The sequence below is a fragment of the Pelodiscus sinensis genome, chromosome 1 (genome assembly GCF_049634645.1).
Source record: "Pelodiscus sinensis isolate JC-2024 chromosome 1, ASM4963464v1, whole genome shotgun sequence".
NCBI lineage: Eukaryota > Metazoa > Chordata > Testudines > Trionychidae > Pelodiscus > Pelodiscus sinensis.
Genome location: NC_134711.1, coordinates 25,660,238 through 25,678,814, shown reverse-complemented (window position 1 = coordinate 25,678,814; position 18,577 = coordinate 25,660,238). Strand labels below are relative to the sequence as shown.

Here is an 18,577-nt window from a genome sequence, read left to right as displayed (position 1 = left end):
AATACTAGTAATTCTACAGTATTAATTTCTTTTTAATTATATTCTTAACGCATAACTTCTAACACTTATATATATTTTTTAACTTTCCCACAGATATGCACTTATTTGGCCATTATCCAGCTCATGACGATTTCTATCTAGTAGTGTGCAATATCTGCAATCAGGTAGTCAAGCCACAGGTTTTCCAGTCGCACTGCGGTAAGTGAAAATTTTCATTCCTGGATTACAGTGCCAGATCAGTGTACGGTTTTCATAAGAAACACTTCATATAATCATGACAGAGGCATTGCAAAGGTAATCCTCTGGTCATCATGTCTGTTTTCAGTGCAAAATGTCACAAATGCCTGAAAGCAGGTATGAGTTTCCTGCAGGGAAAGTTAAAAAAAATTGTCCCAGAAGCTAGGCTTCTAAATTGAACCTATTATAACAAGATAGATAAGACTGGTAACTAGATACTAACTAGACTAAAACTATTATGAAGCAACCTTGAAATGGTCTCTGTCAAATTTGAGCAGTTATCACTCAAAGAGCTGCTTGAGAGGAAAAACTATTAACCAGAACACCAAAGGAAAGGTCTTAAGAATTTGTATTTAGGAAGTTTGAAATAAAGTTTGAGCTGTTGCAAGTCACATGTACACAACAAAAGCTTTAATAATACCAGGAGTTATAGAAATGTGCCAATACTTTTTCTAAATTGGCCTGCAAATGGTGAGATCACAAAATGTACCCTTATTTTGACATCTGAAAACAGGGCTCATTTTGTTTGAAAAGCATTCGGTGTGGTTTTTTTTCGCATTAGCAAGCAGCTTTTGGTCATTTCTTGCAAATCTTTATTCCAAGTTCTAGTCTCATAGTTTTATTATTTGTCCAGTGTTTTGATCTATACAAATGAAAGGGAATAGTGCAGTTTATCCAGAACACTCAGCAGATGACTTTTATGTGAATATTCCTGAAAGATTCATACATTTTCCTCTGAAAACTTCAACTTAATCAAGCTAGCTTTTAAGAGGTTTGCAGAACAATGAAAAGTAGCTAATACTGAAGGAGGGATGGATGAAAATGCATCAGAGAGCAAAACTGAAGGTGACTCAGATGGATTTTACTTTTTTTCTGTCTCAAGCTGAGTTCCTAGATCCTGCATATTGTTCGGTCTTGTATGCAGGAAGCAATTCAGTTAAGTAAAATTCTGCAGCAGAGCTTCAGAACAGGAAGTGTCAAAAGCAATAAGTCCACTTTGGAAGAGCACTTACACAGATGGATTTCTGTAGTTAACTTTTAGTAAGACCAACAGGAAGCAATTGAAGTCACATTGCTGGCAGTTAGGTACCACAGATCAGCATGGTAGGCTCTTGCTAAAACAGTTTTGAAACCAAAATAAGTGAATGCTAGTATCAATATCCTGAAAATTCAAACCCTAGATAAACTAATTATTATCAGTGACCTAATTCCAGAGTTGTATCTAAACATTTTTCTTGAGGTGACACACATGCTCTCTACCGCATTGCCTCCAGCCCACACTATATCCTTGTTTTCTCAAGTAAACAGGCCTCTATATATATGGTCACTAATAACATGATTACGTTGACTGTTAAGGCTTTATCTGTGTGTTGATAAAGGCTTGACACAGAACAAACAATTGTGTATGCTGCAGAATTGCTACCGAAGGATAATTAAAAATTACTTGCTTTGGCATGCCAGCCTTCAGCCATGACACTTTGGCTTGGGATAAATATGAAAGATGGCCCTCTCTGTTAAGTGGGACATGCATGATCCCTGTTAGAAATAAAATAAAAATAAAAACCCTTGAGATCAGTAATATGATTTCTCCATCTGATATCTGAAGTTTCAACAGAATTATGTACGCTGCTGTTTCTGAAACAAACTCAGGGTAAATGGCTTAAATCTAGTCACATCTGTAAACAGTCTTAGCCTGCATGTTGAAGAAAACTGACACATTAAGATTTTTTTTGCTAAGAAAGAAGTAGATTTATCTGGTTTCCCTATCAAGATAGGAGTTATGTACATGGGGAAAATGTATTTGTTCTTAGGGACATGGCTGCAGCAGGTGGTATGGGGAAATCTAGGAGAATGAACAAAGGAGGAATATAACAGTGCCCAAAATACTTTAAAATAAAAAATTACATTCAAATCTTTAGAAACAGTACAGGGGGTATTTAAGTATATGATACTATCCTCACAAAAAGTATACATGTTCCTCAGCAAAAAGGAAAACATTTGCCATTGAATGGCAAGATGCACAGGATTTTATTCATGCCTGAAGAATATCTGTCACATGGAAGTACAGCATGGTGAATTCAGTAATAAGGAATGTAAACTTTGACAGGTAAATTGTAAAATGGAAATTAGCAGGGCCAAGAGGGAATTTTGCATAGCTAATCGCCAAAGCTAATCAGCAAACAAGAAATCATTTAAGTATATCAGAAACAGGAAGCCTTATAAGAAGGTCAGTAGATCTGCGAGATTGTCATGGAGTAAAAGAGAGAACCCAGGGAAGTTAATGACATTGCTAAGAAACTAATTAGTGTTTGCCTCTGCAGTCATAGAGATATTTCAAATTATACCCTCCAAGACTTAATTTTTGTAGATGAAGATGGGTCACTGTAAGAAACTGAGCTTACAAAAGATACTTGAACAAAATAATCATTTAAAATGCAACAAGTTACTAGGACCAGATGGTTTCTGTTCAAGAATTCCGAAGAAACTTAACAATGAAATCGCTGAGCTGCTAACCCCCCCCCCCCAAAAAAAAAATTAAAATTAAATTTGATAGTGGAGGACAGAAAGTTAGGTAATATTTTATTTGTTTTAAAAAGGTGCTAGGCATGTTTCTAAGAACTACATATTTTTGAACTTCAGTACTAGATAAATTAATTAAAATAAGAGTTTAAAAGAGAAATATAAAACTTCTTGCATGAATAAGTAGGCGCAAAACAACATAGCTTATATAAATGAGTTTTCCACCTATTATTTTTAAATCATTTAAGAGGGTCAGCAAAACAGTTGGTGAAGTAAGGATGGTCTTCTGCTTAAGGCATGAGATTGGTATTCAGGATATTTTGATTCACTTCTCTGTATCAGGCTTCCTGTGTGTCCATAGACAAGTCTCTTAAAAAAAGACTTTCATCCTTGCAATAGCCATGTGATATAGAGACATATTATCCTCATTTTACAGATAGGTAACTGAGATAAAGTTTAATATTTTGAAGTGATCAAAAAGTATTTCTCTAGATTCTCATTTTTTCCTACTCTTATGGTTTTAAGAAATAAAGTGAAGAAATGAATGGTTAAGATGTTTTATAGATTAAAAACTGGCTCCAAGGCTGAAGATAAACATCAGGAAACACAGCCAATGTTAAACATGGAAGGACATTAACAGTGGGATGCCCCAAGATTTCCTAACTAATATCAATGTTTAGTGTATGAATCATCAGGACAATGATGTGAAGTTGAAAATTTGCATATGACACAATTATTTAGATTAGTGAACTAGAGAATAAGGAATTCCAGAGAGACTCAAAGCTAGGCAATTAAACAACACGAAGGCATGTGAAAATTCACTGTAGATAAGTGCAAAGTAATACACTTTGAAAGAGATAATTTGCGTTCAGGATGAGAAGAACTGTGTCACTATGTATAACTCAATACAAAATTCTGCTCCCGATGCAGCAATGATCTAAAAAGCATCAAAATGTTAAACTCCTTCATAAAAAGGAACGAGACTATTGAAAATATTTTATCATCTAACTTGACAGTGTGCCCTCATAGAATATTATACATGATTCTGGACACCTTCATCTCACAAAAGTTATCACCCTCATCTCAATGAAATGTTATGGAATGGGCATATAGAAAGGCAAATGATACATAGATGAATGAGAAGATTTTCATGCGAGAAGACACTAAAACTATTAGGATTAGTTTGTTTAGAGAGAAGACATGGCATGATAGAAGTATATCTAATGAGTGGCATAAAGAAAGGCTGGTAGGACCCCTGTTCATCCATATAATAAAATATATGTAATTTAAGAAAATTTAAAACAAATTTAAAACTCGTTAAATTACTCTTTTCCACGAGGCATACTTACCAAGTGGCACTCTTTGTCACAGGCTGTTACTGAGGCCAAGAGTTTAGTAAGATTCAAAAAAGAGTTGAACATGCATTTACACAAGCTAGAATAAAACTGATTATAAAATCTCTTGTGATTAGACATTAGATATTTACTAACTCCTTGGGGAAAGGAAGAGTCTTTTCTAAAGAGCCTCTTAATGCAATCTTGTCCTTATGTGGGGGGGTTATACTTTTCACTGAAGTATCTGATACTGGCCACTGTCAAACAGGAAATTGAAATAGATGGACCATTGGTCTGCTCTTGTGTGGTAAATATTTACCCTTTCTCAATATTACTTTATTTTGAATTCTGGAAAGCCTTGGAACTAAATTGCTGAATCAAATTTGTTCAATTGCAGTATGTAGCACTGTCTGCCCTGTTCTACTCTGTGAGAGTTCAGACACTGAGCACCTCATTAGGAAGACATGAGGAGACTTTATATTAGTGGCTCCCAATCTTTTTTATACCACAGACCGGCAAACCCATTCACAAACTTTTGGCAGACGAGTAACATTTTATTTGCATATTCGTTATACAAATAATGAATACGCAAATGCACAAATAAAATGTTACCTGTCCTCCAACCCACTCACCCGCTGACCCTGTCTTGTCACTGCACATCCCTCTACCTCCAAACCTAGAACCTTCTGGCCCCGTCCAGCCAACCCTGGTACTCTGCATCTCTGTTATTAAATCTGCCAAACCCATCCTCTAATATCCCCTGTATCCCACTAGCCCCATTACCTCACAAATCCGTCTTGCCAAGCCTGTCTCCCGCTTCCCAACACTCCCTGCTGCCAACTTCCTTTTGTCAGCCACCTCTGTCTTGCCCGGGGCCTGTCCTGTATCCACTGTCCCTTCCAACCTTGGCACGCTGTGTCCCCTCAACCCCTGACTAAAACTGAAAACCTCCCATTTTCCTGCACCCTGGCCCGCCACTCCCAGTGCTTCCTGATCCTGCCCCATTACACCGGTGCCTTTTGCTCCACAAACTCCATGACTCCCTGATCCTGCCCCACCGACCCTGCTGCAACTGCCTGTTCCACAAGCTCTGAGGCCGTCTCCTCCCCCCGCCCCGATTCAGACACCCTCAGATGTGCTGCCCCCTAAGACGGAACCATGACCTGCATCATACCTGGCTCCATAACCACTGACCTGCTGCAACCCACCCCCTCTTGCCCTTTGACCTCTAACCCCTGCCCTCCCTCACCCCCTGACCTCCTTGCTTAACTTCTAGCCCCAGCCCAGCCTCTTGCTCCCCAGTGCCTAGCACCCTTTGACCCCCACCCCATATGCCTCGTGCCCTTTGACTTTGTAACCTCTGACTCCGACAACCCATTCCAACACCCTCTTGCCCTGTGACCCACCATGCCCTCACCCAACACCCCTTTACCCTTTGACCCCACCCCTGCACTCACCAGAGCAAAGCTGCCCTCTCTAAGGAGTGTGCCTGTTACTGCCGTGTGAGCAGAGGGAGCAGCCATTGGTGGTGCTCATGCTTCCTCCTCCTTCGCGCGCCCTCTCCCTCCCCAAGCACCTCTTGCACCCCCATGGGTAGAGGCGGGGGGGGGTGCATAGCCCCAACCAGGGCGCCATCTTACCTCAGTCGGAGGGGAGAGAAGGGAGGGAGGAACTTCCTGCTTCGCCTCTTCCTGCCACAGCCTCAGTGCTGCTGGTGGGCAAATCAGCCGCCACAGCTGCTGGAGTGAAGCTGGCTGTTGTGCCCCAGCCCCCAGAGCCATCATGAACAGCCGGCTTGAGCTCCAGCAGCTGCTGCAGACCAGTAGCCAGCAGTTTGCGGCCCAGCACTGGTCCGTGTCCTGCCAGTTGGGAACCGCTGCTTTATACTGTTCAACTGAGTTAAAACAGAGGGTCTTGCATATCTGGAGCTACAGCTGTAAAGGTGTGGAGGAGGCAGAGAAAGGGGGAAACAAATCACCACAGAGGCCACTGCTATTTACTTATTTAGGTATACTGGGGGGGGGAAACAGAATGTTGCTTTGTAATTTTTGCTTTTTTTTCTCCTTACTTCTCCTCCACGCTACTATTGAACACCTGTATAATTTAAACTGTAAAGAGGTATTTTGCATCACTAATATTCTAATCTGCAGATTCATTTGAGCATTTTATTTTTTAATTATAATTTTAGATTATTGTCATGTGACTGACTGGGAGAACCTCATCTTTTTTTCACATGGTGGAAAAATTCAGCTTTAACATATTCTCTTTTGCATTTTTATTTAAAGAACTTAATAAAAAGTTTTTAAAAAATGTTGGCAATCCTACTTCTCAAATGGTTTAAAGGGTTTGTTATAATAAGTTCAGAGAGTGAAAAGGCAAGACCAGTTAGTTTTCTCTTTTATTTCTGGATTTCTTTAGGAGTCTCCATTACAGCTTATCTGTGTTCTTATTGCCACTTACTATAGGGTTTGCCTTTTACTACTGACATAGAAACAGAGTGAAGATTGGGGTTTCACCAGATTTTTGCTGGTCTTGTGTTTGTAATATTTTCCCTCTTTATTATAATTTTAAAAACTAAATATTAGGGGGTGTCATAATTGCAGGATTTAAGGATTGCACCAGACCATGATGCAGAGATAATGGAGAGGAAACTAGTCTCTAGATGAGATTATGTGTGTGTGAAACTAAAACATAGTTGAAACAAAAAAATAGATTTGGCTTTTATTGACTATGCATAATAGCTTACATAGCTACATAAGTGAAATTCATTTTGCTTAGATGGTTCTTCAGTTTTAGTATTCCAGAAACTGAGGTTCATGTTTGTTTTACTCTGAAACCATTTGCAAGTGGCATCCTATCAGAATCTGCCGGACTGAGCCTGGTGTGTGCTTGTGAATGTCATTGCCCGGGATAACGTGTATCAGAGGAGTAGTACAACCGTTACCCCACTTTAGGCTTTTAAAACTATTTAATCTGTGTGCATACTATCCATGAATATCTAGTGTTGCAAACATATAGTGTAGTTACTTCTGCATAAAGTAGTTTCATATGACATGCCAGCCTACATGTGAGACTGGTGATGTAGTTCAGTGCACTTTACCGTATGGAAGACAGAAGTTTGAGACTGACCTCTATGCTCTTACATGCTGGCATTAGTGGCATCTTGGAACACACTTGGGGGCAACACAGTGCTCTTAGGGGGGACCTCATGTCCTCGAGATACTCTCCTTCTAGACATCTGTTTTTGTAGAAGATTGTAAGACCTAGTAATTCACAGTGTGAGAGGTTTGTCTACATGACTTTCATTTATTGGAATCCTGTACATTTGTCACGTTAAATAAGATTGGATTCTTGCAGTTCTTTACTGGATGCCTTTCTATCCTCACCCCCTCAGAAAATATCTGTTGTCTTCTTGTATTATCCTACCTGTACTTTACAATGCTCAACCAGTTTTAAGTAATAGAAAACTGGGGTTGTAATAGAAAACTAAGGAGAAATAAATGTAGTTCCAGTTACGGAAAACAGTGAAACGACGACCCTCCCAATAACAGCACTGTGTAAGTCAGTCTTTCCCTTTTAAATGAAAATCTCTTATGACATGTGGCAGTGGAGCCATTGAACAACAATAAGAATAACTTATAAAGAGAATAGAACCTGTCAGACCAATGTGATTGCTTTTTTATGATCAAACAAACTTAGTTAACAGAGAAAAATGATGTAAAATTTCTGGAATTTAATAAAGTATATGATATAATGTCTCAAAATCTTACATTCAGAACTGACTGTAGGAACTTAATGTGGTGATATATGGTGAAGTATCATGTTTGGGGAAATATGGATGAGTGCAAAGATATGTTTGGGTTAGCAATGGTCTAGAACACGGGTGGGCAAATACCGGCCCTTGGATTAGCTTCTGGCAGGTCCCCACCACTATATTTACCGTCCGAACCAGCAAGCGCAACTCCCGTTAACTGCAGATCACCATTCCCAGCCAATGGGAGTGTCGGGAAGCAGTGTCCTGGTCCACACCACTTCCCAACCCTCCCATTGGCCAGAAATGGAGATTCATGGGCCAGTCGCAGTTGTGATCACTAGTACATGCAGCTGTGCAGGTAAACATAGTGGCAGTGCCCCCCCAGAGTCTAACCCTGTCAAACTGCCTCCATGTTCTTGTCCACCTCTGCTCTAGAAGAAGGAATGACTAGTGAATTAAATCTGTAGATGGTAATAGTTTACAGATGCTTCCCTTCAAATATTTCAAAGCACTTTACGGATAGAGAGGAAAGGTGATGTGCCCAAGATGGCACTAGAAGCCTGGTACATAGCTCCAGGAAGAATGCAGCTCTTTTGTCCTTCAATTTTGTGCTGCAACTGCAATAATGCCGTTTCCCTAAAGGGAGATATTGATGACAAAAATAAGATGGGGATCCAAAGAGATTAGAGAGGTGGGTAGAAAATAAATTAACCTCAGCTTGGCAGAGGTGAGAAAAATTACATTGAAACATAAATATTCAATTGGAGAAATAAACTTTGAAAGCAATGTAATGAAAAACTTTGGGGGGAAAAATTAGGGAGAAATTTTGTAAAGCTATCTGAAGTGGTATGCTATGGAATGCACAGGTTGATAAAAAGGATTTTATATATATATATATATATTAAAGTACATTTCAGGTATGACTACCCCCGGATATGCTAAGGTTTATTTTGCTATCCTAAGATCTAAGGATTAACTGGAGAATGCTCAGCAAAGAACAACAACATATTTTATGGAGTTGGGGGGACTGCTATGAGGAAAGATTGAGTTCCTCAATTTTGTTGCTGGACTAGGGGCAGGATGGCACACAATGGCAATATTTTGCTGGAGGTTAGATCTCTTGGACATAAGGTGTGTTCTGGTTAGGGATGTAAGCAAGTAGTTGACTACCCAATAAGCCTAGGCTTATCAGGTAGTTGAGTTGACAGCTCACATTTCCCCCCCATCCTTGCTGCCTCTGATACAGAGGCAGCAAGAGGTGGGGGAAGCCGGAGCTGGTGCTGGGGGAAGCCGGCTTAACAGCTGGTTCACCCCAGCACTGTCTCCATGGTGCTGTCCCCCCTCCATGCTGCTGCCCCTGTTAGAGGCAGCAGTGAGAAGGCGTGCAGGGGAGGCTGCCAGGACCTGGTGCGAGCTGAGAGTGAGCTCCAGGGGGTTCCAGGAGCTACCCCCGCTGTGGCTCTGCAGTTTAAATGTAGTAGGAGTTGGGCAGAGCTGTGACGGGGGTAGCTCCCAGACCTGGCTCCAGTTGGGACTGAGCAAGTCTTCCCTTATTGACCAATCTTGTAGTTAATAAAAATTTTAGCGGCTACGTGATTAGTGAATTACCCACCTCTCAACATCCTTAGTTCGGGAAGCTGTTAAATTGAAAAAAAAAATACAATTTATAGCAGAGATTAGCACTCTGGATAAGTACCCTTTTAGCATTTGTGAGAATCCTAATAATATATTACTAACAGCTATAACCGGTGTTGCTTGGGTCTGTAAATGAAGGAATATTTTTTATGAAATATTCAGTGATTGTAGTTTTTAAAAATGAAGGCTAGAGTGAGAGTTGGGAGATGAGGAGGGGTTGTGGGTAGATGGCTTAGGGCAGAGTGTTGAGAGGTGCAGCTGCCCCCAGTGGCCACTCTCAGTATCACATCTCTCCTCTCTCTGTGCCCCTCCCATTCTTCCTCTCTCGGCCATCCCCCCTTTCCATATTATGGGAAATAGTCCCATGCCTGGCACTTCCCCTTTTCCAGGAACTGCCAAACCCCGACCTTGGTTTAAGTTAGGGTAAGAGCAGGGGTAGGCAAAGGGGCCTCCATGGGCTGCATCCGGCCCACCAAACAGGTTGATCTGGCCTGTGGCTGTCCAGCTGCTCCCCCACCCCGGGCCTGTTGAAACTGGGGACAGGGGAACGCATGAAGTCTCCTCTCCCCTCCAGGGGCATATGGAACCAGAGGGAACTGCGTGCCCCGGGGTGGGGCGGGATGAGGGAGCCAGAGACTATGTTTTCTTCCCCACCCCCAGGCCTTTCCCAGCGGCTGTGAGGCATGGGGAGGGGAAGCAAGGAGTCTCCTGAACTAAGGGGAAAGCCTTCAAAACAGCTGGTGGTTCTCTCTAGATGGGGGGCGCTCCTGGCAGGGCAGGGGACAAAGACTTCACATGCTCCTCCACCACCAGGCCAATCAGGGTCTGTGGGCGCAGGAGCACTCAAAGTCTCCTGGCCCCACCCCTTCTGCCCGAAGCCCTGCCCCTTCTGGGATGGTCCATGACCACTTCTGAAATTGCCTCCCTTCAAAAATTATTGCCCATCCTGGATAAGAGGAAGCTGCATACCAAATTTGGTGATCCTAACTCTTACGTTCTTGAATAAGTAGACAGACGCACAGACAGACACACGCTAAAATATACATAGACATCAAATATATTCATAGACTGTAAATGCCAAACATGGCAGGCAGATTATTAAGAAAAACTTTCCAGCATGAAATCTGGGGCTGTGAAGTAGTTTCCAGGGAAGGGGGTAGAAGTTCCATTACTTAGGTAATTACAACTCAATAGGACAAAATATTATTAAGCGTACACTAGAGAGCAATCCTGCTTTGGCTGAGATGGACTAAATGACCTAGGGGTCTTCTCCATTATTTACTTCTGTGGTATGATTTTATTGTTCTGTGCTTCCTATTTGCAAGGTCATTTTTACCTTATACCTCTAAACAGGAGGCAGAGACTCTCATTATATAAGACTGTAATGACAGGTCAGGGCGATCATGCACACTTGATTTGTCGTATGTGGTTATGAAAGCTATGGTTAGCATACCTGTTTCTTCACAAAGGGTGTATAGGAGAGACTCTTTCATTTGTTTCTCTTTGCTACAGAATCATAATTTTAATAATATTTAGGACAGCAGTCTAGAATATAAAACTTTTCTTCTTTTCAAATAAATGACTTATCTCCCTAAAAGAGATTGTATTCTGAATGCATGTCAGATTAGCTATTTTGCAGAGAGATGGTGGTATAGTGGAATTTAATAAACTAAGCAGGAAGATGCAGTCCAGGAGAGTCAGCATGGTGGTACTGCTACTAGGGAGCTCAGATCCCAAAACAACTCCAGGGCAGTGTGGGCCAGGGCATATACAGGTACAGGGCAGTGCACACGCTGCAGTGAATTTAGGGGCCTAGCTGGGGGATGGCACATATGGCAGCTGCTTCAAGGACATGGAGGACCAGAGCTGGAACACAGGAGTCATGATTAGGCCCAAGGAACAACCTGAATATGTGGCCACCAGAAGCCCCCTCTCCCCCCCCCCCCTCCCCAAGGTTCCAGCTGGGAGGAACACACTACTCAGGGCAGCCCCAACCACAATAACAGCTTCACATTTTTTGTGCGTCACTGTGGACATACACAACCTTTCTGCTGTAAAGGAAGCACAAGAAGTGACTGGCTCACACTGAATCTGATATGACTGACGTAGGTAACTCTGACTTGTCAGCACCACCTTCTCAAACCACAGCTGTGACTTACACAAGGAAAAAAGGGTGTTTTATAGTGAGTGGGAAGATGAACATTTACTTTTGTTGGAATCAAATTAACCTGAGACTATCACAGTTTTTGAAATATATAAAACAGTACTTCACCAGGCGAAACTGTATCCCAGCCTCACTGTAACACACATGAATCAGAAGCAGAGAAAAATTACAGAGAGTTTTTCCATAAAAATTTCTTAAGTACAACCAGAAATGAGATGCTTCAACAACAAAAGAAACAGAAGGACTTTCTTCCCCCAAAATGATGATTTCCATCTGGTCATACTCAAAGCAAGTTATTGCATTGTGCTGCATCATAAACCATTTTCAGATGGTGAATTTGTCACATCTTTAGTATTTTGTTTGACAGGAAAATCAACTGTTTTGTGGTGTGGCCCTTTAATACTTATTAGTCTTTACCTCAGTAACAATTATAATTTTATTTACATGATGCTTCCAAATAATCCCATGACTAGATTGTCACGAACTACAGTATTTTAACTGTAAAAACTGCAGTCTCCACAAAAATTCATTTGAGAGCAAATGAACTATGTTTTTATTTCTCATAAGCATTTTTGATGGTATTATCAGAGTCACATTTTGTTAGAAACAGCATCAAAACTGTGAACAAGTAAATCTATCAACTGTATCAAGTAATTATTAATATTTTGTCCGGTTTATTATGATCTAAAAGCTGGCTCCCTGCATGTACTGGCTCCCACAGAGCTGCATCTCTCCCTCCCTCCCCTCCGCTGTATCTGAGGCAGCAGTGTGGGGGAGGACAAGCAGCTCTGCTGGAGCAAGTATGCATTGGGGAACTAGCTTAAAAGCCGGTTCCCTGTTCAGACTGGCTTCCATGAAACCATACACACCTGCATGTAAACATATAACTGCTGAAAATTTTAGCGGTTACATGTTTACAAAAATAATGCATTTGAACATCCCTAGTCGGAATTAAGACAGCTAGTATATAATAGGGATGTGAAGGTTTAACTGACTAACCGATAGGGGCCTACTGCACATGAGCAGCCCCTGCCTGCAGCAGAGGGGCCATTCCAGCCCAGTGAGGGTGGCCACTTGACAATATGTTGAACCTGTTAGCCAGTTAAATGGGATTTCTCTCTCTCTCCCTCTGTGTGTATTTCCAATCAGTAGTTCAAAGTGTGTGTGTGTGTGTGTGTGTGTGTGTGTGTGTGTGTGTGTGTGTGTGTGTGTGTGTGTGTGTGTGTGTGTGTGTGTGTGTGTGTGTGTGTGTGTGTGTGTGTGTGTGTGTGTGTGTGTGTGTGTGTGTGTGTGTGTGTGTGTGTGTGTGTGTTTCCAATCAGTAGTCCAAATTGCACTATTTGAATAACTCTTGGTGGATGATTGTTTTGTGACAGCACTAGAACCACCACCAATATAAAAAAGAAGAGTTTAATGAGTTTGTTTAATGGTGATTTGTAAAGTGTATTTTTAAACCTGGAGTATTTAATGCTGTGAAAGATTTTGGATTTATATCATAGGAGTCTGAAGTCTTCTGTTTATTGACATGGCTGGTACAGCATATGTTGACTTTTCAATATGATTTGACAATGTGCCTCCATATTGGTATGGTGAGAATCATGAGTTCATTTTCCCATGTTTGGCCTCTCTGCTGAGATTGCCAAGAAGGATGTTTATTAATTGCCTGTTGTAGTGTTTTTTGTGGTGTGGACTTTTCTACTGTGACCTGGACTGGGATGACCAGGGCATAGGTGTATTTCTGTACAGCATAATAATGGAAGTTAATGGCTTACCTATCTCTAGTTTGGTGCCAAGACCCACCAAGGAGTTTTAGGACTCATGACTACTTTTAACATATAGCAAAACTCTGTTGGGTTTTTTATTAATAATGTTGTGAATTCCTGACTTGTGGGAGCAATCCAAACTCAAAAATAGATGCAAGTAGAAAGGAAGCCAGAACAAATAATATACCAAATTGAAACTTACTGTAAAGGTGACTCTGACCCTGATTTTGATTTTGTTAAAGACCTAAATATGAGAAAATAGTTTCTGCTGTATGCAGAGATACTAGTTTCTTTCCTTCCTTCCTGCTTACCTACCTACTTACCTACTAACTAGCAGAAATATTTGGTCCTTGTTCTAACATTCTGTGCTGGTGATAGTTTATTTGACATGCTCTGCAGGAAATATAATTAGGGTATGTGGATTAGTCACACATGAGTTACCCTCGAATTCCTAGGAAATGGTACATGCATATAAACCTGCTAACTGGATTTTTTGGCTGGTTTTCTAAACTCTTTGTTTCCTGGTTCATATTCTGAGTGCTATACAACAGGAATGCCTGGTGGCACTACAGTCCATATATTTTATTTCCCACAGAACATATGTATGAATTCTGGTCTACCTATCTTCTCAGTGCTGGGCACCAAAACTTGTCTTCTACCATATACAATGATGAGTGGAGAGAAACGTGGGATGATGCTTTGTCCCCACACACAAACATCTATGATCATCTGTAGTGCTTTAGATAGTGCTAGCTGCTACCTTAGCATTCCCAACATCTGCAGTCCAGCTGTGGTACACTATAAGGGAAGAAGCTCGTTGATACCTTCTCATCCATCAAGTGTACTTTTGCAGAGGTAGGTGTGATTAGACTCAAGTCAAAACTGAGAGTATTTCTTAATAAAAATACACATACATACACACACACCCCCCTCACTCAAGAACTTCTTTTTAAAAACAGAAGCAGTTCTTGATGCTTTCAGATGATTTTTTCCTGATGTAGTCCAAAATTTGTTCTGAAGTCATGTCTTTGAAATCTATTGCAAAGCGGGTAAAATGGCTTTATTGTTATCTATAGAGGTATAGCTAGAATAGAACTTAATAGTTAAGTGATAATTTTGTCCTGGTTGGCTCTAGGAGGATTAATATTTTTCTTTTACCCTACTTTAGATTAGATTTTTTAAGCTAATTATAAATAGTGTGTGTTTTAATTTTTAATCTTTTATTTGCTCATTGTCATATCAGTTTTTTTCCTACCTCATGCAAATATGTATATTTTCTAAACCTAGTGAGCTCTACAGGCAGTCCCCGGGTTACGTACAAGATAGTGACTGTAGGTTTGTTCTTAAGTTGAATCTGTATGTAAGTCGGAACTGGGGTCCAGATTCAGCCGCTGCTGAAACTGACCGCCAGTTCTGACTTACATATAGAATCAACTTAAGAACTCCAAGCGTCCCCAAGTCAGCTGCTGCTGAAACTGATCAGCAGCTGATTCCAGGAAGCCCGGGGCAGAGCAACTCTGCCTCGCGCTTCCTGTAGTCAGCGCTGGTCAGTTTCAGCAGCGGCTAAATCAGGACGCCTGGGGCAGAGCAGCTGGGGTGCTGCTGGGTTGCTCCAGTAGCGCCGCTCCTCGGCACTACTGGACCAACCCAGCAGCACCCCATCTGCTCTGCCCCAGGCGTCCTGATTCAGCCGCTGCTGAAACTGACCAGCAGTGGCTGAATCAGGACCAGAGCAGCTGGGGTGCTGCTGGGTTGGACCAGTAGCGCCCAGAGCGGCGCTGCGGGACCAACCGGCAGCACCCCAGCTGCTCTGCCACAGGCGTCCGGAGAAAAGCCTAGTCTTCTGGGGGGGGGGGCGTACTAGCTGCCCGCCCCCCCCCACCCCAGCAGACCAGGAAGACACGGGCGGCGGACCGAGACGCACCGCGGTCCCGCCGCCTGGGTCCTCCGCGGCTTTGCTCCCAGTCTCCCTGGTCTGCTGGAGACCAGCAGACCAGGGAGACGGGGAGCAAAGCCTCTGAGGACGCCGGCAGCGGAGCAGCCCAGGCGCGCCTGGGGTGTCCCGCTGCCCGAGCCCCCCCGCGGCTTTGCAAAGCCTCGGAGAAGCCGGCAGCAGAGCAGCCCAGGCGCGCCTGGGCTGCCTCGCTGCCCGAGCCCCCCCGCGGCTTTGCAAAGCCGTGGGGGAGGAGGGCTCGGGCAGCGAGGCAGCCCAGGCGCACCTGGACTGCTCCGCTGCCAGCTTCCCCGCGGCTTTGCAAAGCCGCGGGGGGGCGGGGGAGGGGCGCGGGCAGCCCAGGCGCCCTTGGGCTGCCCGAGCCCCTCTGCGGCTTTGCTCTGCGTCTTCCTGGTCTGCAGACCAGGGAGACGCAGAGAAAGCCCCAGAGCACACGGGTGGCAGGACCGCGAGGTCCCGCAGTCCGTGTACTCTGGGGCAGCCCCGTTCGTAACTGCGGATCCGGCGTAAGTCGGATCTGCGTAAGTCTGGGACTGCCTGTATTTATTTCACTAATACTGTATTAGAAGTTCTGAGTACTGCCAAATATATTCAAAATGTTATATTTCCATGTGCGAAATAGTGTACTTAAAATTTGCAAAATTTTATATACAACTGATGCTGCTCAATTTCTCATTTCAGTATTCTGCAGTGAATCATATTATTTTAATAGCTTAATGCTATTTTGCTAAGGCATAGCAACATTCTAAAAAATATTTAATTAGATCTTTTTGTTCTAAAATATATTTCGTAGAGACAAGCTAGAAAATACTCTAGGACAGTTTTTTTTAATACATTTGCTAGATTTATCTAAATAAAATTAAAACATAATTAATTACATGACATATATGAGAGCTATTTAAAATATGATGTTGAAGTATGTGTTTTTTAGCATTCCGCTCATACAACCAATACCCCTCTATTTTAAAGGCTGTCTCACTTGATGTTAGAAAATCTTTCTCACTCATTATTTGAATTTGTGAGACTGGTAGTACTATCAATCAAGAATATTTTGCTTACTATGTAGTATTCTGTGTAATTAACAGAGATTTCTGGGAGGCTTGTTGCTTCTATATAAGCCTTTAGTGTTACTACAGTGGTTTAGTGTCGCTGTATCTAGTAGGGTGTTGCTAGTTGTGCTCTAATATGGAACAACAAGCAGTGCATGTTTAAAATAGCACGCCCCTTCCCCCCAGGTAGGCAGCGAGGAAATGCCATGCTTCCAGACCTTCTCCACCCCCAACCCCATTGACCCCCAGGCCAGTCCTCCTCCTCCTCCAGGCAGATCCGTCCCCAGCTCCATTTTGTTCCCTGCTCTTCCCCCAGCCCAGTTCCACCTCCAGCTCTGCTACTGAAAAAGCCTTGACTGTGTAGTAATAGTGGTGGTGGTGTGTGGGAGGGGGCGGGGGGTTGTTATGGTCAGATTCCATTACTGGTGGAAGGGGGTCTTTAAAAAATGTATGCACCAGTGATATAAATGGTGTTCAGGATAAGCACTAATAATGTATATCATGTGTAGACAGATACTTTCAGTTTATGCCTGCAGACAATTCAGATATTTTCTATAGTGCCATCTTCATATATAACAATCATAAATCTGTGGATGATTGATGGTAAAGGCTACATGGTGTGGGTTTTTCAGATCCTGATGAATTCAAGTGAAATAGTTTAAATCCATTAAAAATGGTTTTAGCAGATTGCATTGATGGCCAAAAAGACAAAATGATGTTTAAATGTAGTTTCCACCATGTTAAACAAGCATTAATGTGCATCTTGTTAGTCTAAGGCTAAGTCTGCACTGCCCCACATTTCAGACTACAGAGGGTATGAAGTATCAGTTTACACCAAAGCGCAGTGCTGCAACTCCCCCATGTGGACATTACCAGCACAAACTAAAATTTCCTTTATGTTGACATAACCCTTTTCAAGAAGGACTACGTTCATAGAAACTAGGAACCTTTAGTTTGAACCTACTGTATCCACACAAGGGAGTTACAGTTCACCATTTTGCACACTGCAATTCATACCCCCTGAGTCCATACTGTGGGGGAACATAGATAAGCCCTGAGTAGGTAGTATGAGTATGAACAGATGAATTGATTTCCAAACTAATATAGTATTATGCTGTTGAGCATCATAGCCTTTAGCATGCATGGGTATTGCACATTGAAGAGTTTTTCAAAGTACTATATTATTTCAGTTTCACTGTTTTGGCTGTACCTGCATGTAATATTTTGTTTTGTTTTTAATTTGTAATGGTTTCCTGATTTCTGCTTCTATACCACATTATCTTGCCATACTCTTAAAAAATGAAATTTGTACCGTATCTTTAGAATATTGTGTGAAATGTAGACTCTTTTTTAATCCAAATGAACTATTTCAAATGTTACATTTTAATGTCTAGCAACATTATACAGTATAAAACTCAATCACTAATGCAGTATAGGAGACAAGTAACCAAAGTTATTCCTTAGCAAGATTCTGTGGCACTTTGGATGTTGCGTACTAGAAATTCTGTGGCAGCATTATGTAAATTAAATTGAGGTTTTTAATGAGGTAGGTATAAAAATGATTATGCAATTAGTATAGTCGTTCCTGTTGTTTGTTTTAATTTTACTTTGTCCCCATACTCTCAATAAGCAAAACATATTTTAAGAACTGTACCTCAGAAATTGTTGGGATAGGCAGCTAGGAATAATGGCAGTAGGGAGGAAAGAAAGTGTGGGGTTTTGTCATTCAGAAAGTCAGCAAAGACAGTTTGGGAGTGAGAGATAATCACAGTTACATGTTTCTGCTAAAATTATCAGGAGTGAGAAAAGTGTTAAGATTGAAATTGTTGTCATTACGCCTCAGAGTTAACTTCACTGAAATGTTGTCCAATTCTCTTAGGGCTGTTGTACTGAATACTAAGGAATATAGTGGTTTACAATTGATTGTTTTTCACAAGTTGTTTTTGTTTTTTGGTTAACCGTAAGTAATAACTTTTTTTTACTTGAAAGTTTAGATTCTTAAATACAATGGCAAGTGATAAATCCTGTGGTGGAATATGTTGGCTCTGCAAGTAATACCGTCATTTAAGGTGCCATTGAGAAGTAGTAAAGTCAGGAGTTTTTGAATATGTCTCCATGTGTGTGTGTATGTAAATATATGATAGCATGTTCTTCTGCTGTGATATCT

At 41.7% G+C, this 18,577-nt stretch overlaps 1 protein-coding gene across 6 annotated transcripts in view; it reads left to right on the top strand.

Annotated features, from left to right (window-relative positions):
* The window catches only part of ATXN7L1 (ataxin 7 like 1), a 203,564-nt gene that overhangs the window by 68,795 nt on the left and 116,192 nt on the right, over positions 1-18,577 (top strand). For 5 of the 6 annotated variants that reach the window (XM_075909922.1, XM_075910048.1, XM_075909853.1 and 2 more), the window contains one exon: positions 94-198. The exons of the other annotated variant lie outside the window; for it this stretch is intronic. In XM_075909922.1, the coding sequence (XP_075766037.1) occupies positions 94-198 (105 nt within the window). Of the gene's footprint in view, positions 1-93; positions 199-18,577 lie in introns of those variants that run through there. 6 annotated transcript variants of the gene reach the window in all.